General features: G+C 37.2%; 1 protein-coding gene across 1 annotated transcript in view; it reads left to right on the top strand.

Moving 5' to 3' along the window:
- The first annotated feature begins 385 nt into the window (after positions 1 to 385).
- LOC106072009 (uncharacterized) overlaps positions 386 to 7,741 on the top strand; it is a 31,239-nt gene continuing 23,883 nt past the window's right edge. Inside the window, exons 1-2 of the mRNA XM_056042127.1 lie at positions 386 to 489; positions 783 to 1,016. Coding sequence (XP_055898102.1) covers positions 792 to 1,016 — 225 coding nt within the window. The 5' untranslated portion in view covers positions 386 to 489; positions 783 to 791. The remainder of the gene's footprint in view (positions 490 to 782; positions 1,017 to 7,741) is intronic.

Raw genomic sequence — 7,741 nt, 5'->3', positions numbered from 1 at the left:
TTGAGCTTCCGGAACCTCATTTTGTTGTGTCCGGTTCTGAGGCGAAAGATTAGACGTTGATCTTGTCAGGATAGCTCGTAATAGGCGTCCTCATTCTTGAGATTCGGATGAGAGCTTGTCCATTTCTCGTTTATTCTGTTCACTTTTAATTTCTTCATCTCTTCTGGATAGAGTTCAATGTTTAATTGTTTGTTTTTCCACGCTTGTCGAGTGTGTCTTTTTCCCTTCTAGTTCAAGATGTGTCACTAATACATAAGTGCAAGTATTCTGTGTTACTAGCATAACTTATTGGATCATGATGATATTAGGCGTTAGAAAATTGATTTGTGTACAAATAAAACTACACCGGAACTAAATGGATGTCACTTTTTTGAGAACCAGTGTAATCTGTAATTACCTAGAAAACAAAACAACAGACCCAGCTAGTTACATGGGTCTACCTTTGTATTCAGACCGAGTGACACGTTAGTACGGGAGCATTGAACTCAGGTAGGCTAAGTGTATTATGAATTGAATTTTAGATCAATTACTTTATATTGCTTTGTATTATACTAGTTTTAATTGCTTCCTGTATAGTACCCATATGTCTGTACGGCTTAGCAACGAGCTGTTTGTCTCCACTGCTCACAGGTTGCGAGTCGATGGTCAGTGTTGAGGCCTGCTGTCTTGGTTTGTCTTGGTTAGACCCCCAATGCACTCTGGTGCTATTCAGTTCGATGTTGTGTAAAGTGTAACAGTTTTAATTTGTTTCTTTTAACGACGAGTGTTTCTCTAAATGCTAGGTACTAACTATGGCAGCAGTCTGTGACACCAATGGCGCCAGCATCCCTCACTTTCAGCCTCGCGCCGGAAACTGGATGGCCAGACAGATCCGCCTGGCGCACGACAACAGCAAGGATATTGTACCAGCCTCGGCGCCCCGGTCTCGAGTAGGGCGCGAGGAAAAATTTCACTCTCTTTACAAGGTGGACTTCCCTTTGCATCCTGTAGAGGTGTTCTTGGAGAAGTTTGAAGAGGTACTGACCATTTCGTATTTTATTTATATGAATTAATATTAGGTACCTTTTGTTTGAATGCTTAATAAGCAAAATACAATTTAAAAAAGCATTGAAACAAACGTATCTTCTTATATTATATAATACAGACGTTACTTCAAAAAAGAAGATGATTACGTCCTACGCGTCATGCATTTAGTCATGCATATTAACCAATTATCAAAGAGGAGTTATTCCAATTTACGGCCTTGTATCTCGATGCTGTAAGAATAATTTTCATTTTTCAATATGAAACAAAGTTACATTAATTACTACTATCAAATTAGACTTTTTTTTGGTTTATTTTTTTTTTTATTTATTTTTTATTCATGTGTTGTCTTCGACAATGAATAACCGTGCGAAGTTTCAACTTAGTCCGAGAATGGGAAGTGGGAGAAATAACGTGTTTTAATTTTGTCAGACAGACAGGGTCAATATAAGATTTGCAAAATGTAATGACCAATAGTCAAAGATATACTGTTGTTTTGTTTTGTGTAAGTCTCTGATCAACATGCTTGACTAGATTAACTCTTTCTCTCCTAACTGACGATACCAGCGTTGATTCCACCAGAATGTGGTAAATAATTACGGAGAGAAAGAGTAAACACATGGACCCGAAAAGGGCGTAATTATCTTCTCTGTTGAAGGAACGTCTGCCTTGTCATATGGTATGCGCTTTGGACTGTAGTCCTGTTAATCCAGGGTTTAAAGCATGCCAATTGCCGACCCGACTTCTCTGCGGGAGGTTTTGACTAGAATCTAGTCATCTTTCAATCTGATGGAAAGTCTGAAACAAGCAAAACAAAGCAATAAGACGCGTCCATCTTTTTTTCTCATTCTCCAGACTTTAGCTCAAACTTCAGCTCTCTTCTATCAGCCGTTCACCCCTACTTATAACCTTGGTTTTTCTAACTTGTGATTACATCAGAATATTTTCAGCCAATACGAACACGCGCACTCGCACATCGTAGCCATGATACTGTATAAGTTTGTGACAGAAAACAACAAAAAACAAATTGCACCTCACGTCTTAGGAGGTTCTGTCGTGTCCAGGATCCTCGGGTTCCGCTGACCACAGTTTGAGAACAACTTTCCTTATGTGTTAAAAAATACTATAAGAATATTTACGCTCCACCTTATTGTAATGGCTGGGCGGTAAAGCGCTTGACTTCCGAACCGTGGGTTCCGCGTTCACATTCTGGTGATGACTGGGATTTTTTATTTCGGGATCTTACGGCGCGTCCGAGTCCACCCAGCTCTCATGGGTACCTGACATTAGTCGGGGAAAAAGTATAGGCGGTTGGTCGTTTGTGCTGGCCACATGACACCCTCGTTAACTGTGGGCCACAGAAACAGATGACCTTTACATCAGCTGCCCCATAAATGGCAAGCTCGGAAAGGGGAACTTTACTTTTTTGCTTTACAGGTCCAATGCCATCCACTTTTACTTATTAACCCTTAAAGTGCTGAGCTGTTTTACAATGAGTGCATACAAAATGGAATTTCGATTCAGAGGCTTAAAGGGTTAAAGGGTTAAAGGGAGATAAGAAAATGAATAACTTTGAGGTATTTTTCTCTCCACATTTAAAACGTTGTGATTTAACAAAGAGTTTACAGTGTATTGATCCTATACTACTAACTTTAACCTTTATATTTGACTAAATTTAGTCCTTAGCACATAAAATTATAAGTCCAGTGACACATTAATAGCTTTAAAATACTGCACTAATTATAAAACTAAAACTTACAGGGTATCAGGTAATTGTCTCTAAAAAACTTGGGCAAGCCCTAACACCTTGTCACATAGCTAATCCGTTAAAGAGACCCGTCACGCACTGACGAAATCCCTTTTTTTTTAAAGTGTTTAGTATAATCGATTCATGTGGTTAGGTTGGAACACGGACTAGAGTCAGACTTTAATGCCATCAAAACACGGTGCTCAATTAGATCTATAAGAAGTTTAGCAGTATCAAGAAAACACTCGAGAGCATGTCTCGTAGAGCAGGCTAAAAGGATGAAAGATAATCTGATACAATCACCCTTGTAAACAACTATAACACCTGAAATATGGTACATATTTTTTGGCGGGTTTAATAGTTGGAAGCATCGCTAATAAAATACTCTGAAAGACACAAAGATAAAGGCACATTCCTTGTCCCATATGCTAGAACAACTTTGTAAAAATGCTCCTTCTTCCCTGGTGCTATTAGAGCATGGAATGGGTTGCATGGGTCAGCCAGGAAAACAAATGATTTAAATGCATGACTAGATGGAGTATGCTAAGGACGTAATCATTTTCTTTTTTTAAAGGAACGTCTGTATTTAATAAGATAAGATAAGATTTGTTAAATTCTTATGTAGAAAAAAAAAATGAAACTTTTCATTATGGGGTCAAAAACGTTTCAACCCACGGAATATGTATTACATTGGAATGTGTGCATGAAAACGCTTGGCTTCTTAGCTATGGGCGGCTTGAGTTCGAATCTTGATGTAGGGGGACATTTTTTGATACTTGTCTTGAATCGGTAGTCTGCTACTATGAAATCGTCACCCTCTCCCCCCCCCCTCACAAAGAAGATTTGACCAAAGCAAATTGGGCATTCTTTAGCCTGAGCATGAAAGAGAACTACGCAAAGCAATAATGTAACAAGAGAATGAGAAGAGAGATGGAGGCCGTGGGCTGCATTAACGAATCGCGTGAGACTCAAGTTTACAAATAAGATAAAAACTACACGACTCAAGCGATGCATTAATTCCCTTAGTAAATACGACTCCGAGGAGACCCCACTAAAATTGAAACATGGGGATGTCGATATTGGCTTAGATGACGCATGCAGGATGAATTACCATTAGTAATCCACTGAATCCAGCTTTGTTGCATGACTTTGTCGCATGGTGACAAGATTGACAAGGCTGCCTCCATGGTCTAAATGACGCGCTGTCATAAATCTGCAGCTGTATTAGCATATTCCGAGCATGCTACAACCGTACACTTCAGCCGTAAAAAAAAAAAAAATATTAAAAAAAATATTTAAAAAAAAGTTTCTGACACGTCGAAATTCAGATATATTTTTAGCTCTTTTGCTGTTTCCTCGCCTGCCCTACCTTAAATCCGGCCCTGGAGGTAATGGATTATTAGTCAAGGGGATATTGACAAATGACTTTGCTGAAAACTTAGAGGACCTGTTATACTTACGTCACACTCACCAGCGGGCGCTAGTGCCACGTTATCAGGAAAATATTATGTAAAAAAAATGAGGTAGAGATGACAATGAATTTTGTTTGCCTCTATAAAATCTCGATCTCCTCAATGCCAAAGAGTGAATAATACTACTACTAATACTAATACTAAAATGGTCAAATGAAAGTTGGCTATGAATCATCTTCCTCTTCTATCGCAGCATTTCTTGTAGAGGCACTGGCGGATCCAGGGGGGGGGGCGGTAGGGCCGATCGACCCCCCCCCCACTCGGCGGGGGGCGGACGAATTTTAGTATAGAATTTATTACTTATGTAATACTAATTATTTATATTTCAACCTATTTTAAGATTATTTCGCCCCCCCCCCTCTAGTATGTTGGCCGATATGGTGGGGTTGGGAGGGGGCGATGGTGTCAATCTCGCCCCCCCCCCATAAACTTTCGAGTGGGGGGGGGCGTTTCAATTTATTTGTAGAAATCACAGCTTGCTGATAGAATCTATTAAATATCTATATGATTAAAACTCGTGTTATTGGTATTTGAACCGATCTCTATATTATGTCGTTCCCCTGTTGTACAATTGGGTTGGGGGGGGGGGGGGCGAATACCTCTACTGCCCTTCCCATCCTGGCCCTCTGAGTGGGGGGCGGTCCTATTTTTATGAAGAAATCATAGTATGGGAACAAAACTAGTCAAATATCTATATAATATAAACTACGTATTGATATGTGAACCCATTGTATATTATGTCGCACCACACTCTAATATCAAATTTTATGATTAATAAATATAAAATAAAAAAAAGGTTGTACCATCGGACAAACCAATATTTTTTCTTCTTGTGTTATAGTTAAGAAATTACAAAATAAAAAAATCTGTCACTAATATAATTTATATATGCTATAAAGTAAATTCTTATATCGAGTCGCCCAACCCCTATTCTGCCAAAATGCAATCATTAGCAGAAATTATAAAAAGGAGCGAGGATTAATCATTTTCACTCTATTGCCCCTCCCATTTCCAAACAGAGTTTATGTAATTTCACATGAATTTATCATAATTATTTTAAGAAAGACTTTGTTTTGGAAAAGTTAGAATTCAAACGAAATTTTTCAGTAAAAGAGTCACATTTGAGATGAGTTCTAAACCCAAATAATCTTTTCCAGGTCGCCTTTTTCCAACCTTTACTACCTTTCGGAGGCGATCCTCAAAGCCTTAATCTAAATATGTTAGGTATCATCTTTTAAAGCAACATATTGGTTTTATTTGCAATGTATTATAAATTCATATTAGAATATTTTTCTACATTATTTAAAATGTGCTTTAAAATAGGATGAATAATGACCTTTAGGTCAGAAAAAATGCGTTTCTTGAGTGAAGAATGCAAGAAAACGTTTTTGGCGTCAGGGCTTCGCCCCGAACCTCACTGATAAATAATACGCTGGAGAATACATTTCTTCAGTGAAGAATGCAAGAAAACGCTTTTTGCGTTGGGGCTGCGCCCCGAGCCCCACTGATAAATAGTTAGCTCTAGATGTCAGGAGAATGCGTTTCTGCAGTAAAAAAAATGCAATAATACATTTTCTGGCGTCGGGGCTTCGCCCCGAATCACAATGTGGAAGCTTAAAGCGCTCCCCCAGAACCCCAAACTTGCAAGAGAAAAGCCTCAACATGACTGTTTTTTTTTGTCTGTATTTTTTTTCGCCGAAGGTTGAGAAACACTTTTTTTAAAATTCTGATATATATACATATATATATATATATATATATATATACACGCTGTACGTACGTTTATGCATAGGGTTATGGTTTACTGGGCGTTATGGTTAGGGTTTGGAAAAAAATCGCCCCCCCCCCCCCACTCCAAAGTTCTAGATCCGCTAGTGTGTAGAGAAAGGGGGGGGGGGGAGGCTCAAATCCTCTCTATTAGATCTATAAACAAAGCATGGCACGCTACTGGGAATTTGAGCAATAGTGAGAGATCTAAAAAAAAAAAAATTGTTCTTATTCCATTCTGCTCAAAGATATCGGTATCTTGGTAGTGTGGAGAAAAACTTGTTGAATGTTTTTGTTTTTAAATTCAAAATGTTTATGTAGCCAAAAACAACGAGACAAACAAAGCCAGTCTCACAATCTCGCGACAAGTCATGTAAATCTTTGTTCAAAATGTGTTCATGCACACATTTGGTTGTTGTATGTTAAATTCATAGCTTTTAGTTACAAATAATTTCAGCATTTACGAAACGACAAATGCTTTTCGAGCAAAGATAAAAATTACATTTCTTACTTATAAGATTGGTCGCTTTTGTATGCATATTATAATATACAATAGCCATTATTAATCATAATAATAATCATATGATCTAACCGTAATCTAACGGAAATACGTTATAAGTAATTGTCTAGTTCAAGAACTTTTCTCGAATGTGATATATAAGACTTTGTTTGCAATATAATAGACATTGTTAGCAGGCTAGACTTTGTTAGAAGACTTTGTTAGAAGACTAGACCTTGTTAGAAGACTAGACCTTGTTAGAAGACTAGACTTTGTTAGAAGACTTTGTTAAAAGACTTTGTTAGAAGACTTTGTTAGAAGACTTTGTTAGAAGACTAGACTTTGTTAGAAGACTTTGTTAGAAGACTAGACTTTGTTAGAAGACTAGACTTTGTTAGAAGACTAGACTTTGTTAGAAGACTAGACTTTGTTGGAAGACTAGACTTTGTTAGAAGACTTTGTTAGAAGACTAGACCTTGTTAGAAGACTAGACTTTGTTACAAGACTTTGTTAAAAGACTTTGTTAGAAGACTAGACTTTGTTAGAAGACTTTGTTAGAAAACTAGACTTTTGTTTAGAAGACTAGACTTTGTTTAGAAGACTAGACTTTGTTAGAAGACTAGATTTTGTTAGAAGACTTTGTTGGAAGACTAGACTTTGTTAGAAGACTAGACTTTGTTAGAAAACTTTGTTAGAAGACTAGACTTTGTTAGAAGACTTTGTTAGAAGACTAGACTTTGTTAGAAGACTTTGTTAGAAGACTAGACTTTGTTAGAAGACTTTGTTAGAAGACTAGACTTTGTTAGAAGACTTTGTTAGAAGACTAGACTTTGTTAGAAGACTTTGTTAGAAGACTAGACTTTGTTTAGAAGACTAGACTTTGTTAGAAAACTTTGTTAGAAGACTAGACTTTGTTAGAAGACTTTGTTAGAAGACTAGACTTTGTTAGAAGACTTTGTTAGAATACTAGACTTTGTTAGAAGACTTTGTTAGAATACTAGACTTTGTTAGAAGACTTTGTTAGAAGACTAGACTTTGTTAGAAGACTTTGTTAGAAGACTAGACTTTGTTTAGAAGACTAGACTTTGTTAGAAGACTAGATTTTGTTAGAAAACTTTGTTAGAAGACTACACTTTGTTAGAAGACTAGACTTTGTTAGAAGACTTTGTTGGAAGACTAGACTTTGTTAGAAGACTTTGTTAGAAGACTACACTTTGTTAGAAGACTAGACTT

This window comes from Biomphalaria glabrata, chromosome 9 (assembly GCF_947242115.1).
Source record: "Biomphalaria glabrata chromosome 9, xgBioGlab47.1, whole genome shotgun sequence".
In the NCBI taxonomy this organism is placed as follows: Eukaryota; Metazoa; Mollusca; class Gastropoda; family Planorbidae; genus Biomphalaria; species Biomphalaria glabrata.
Note: the sequence above shows the minus strand (reverse complement) of the source record. Positions and strands in the feature narration are given on the sequence as shown.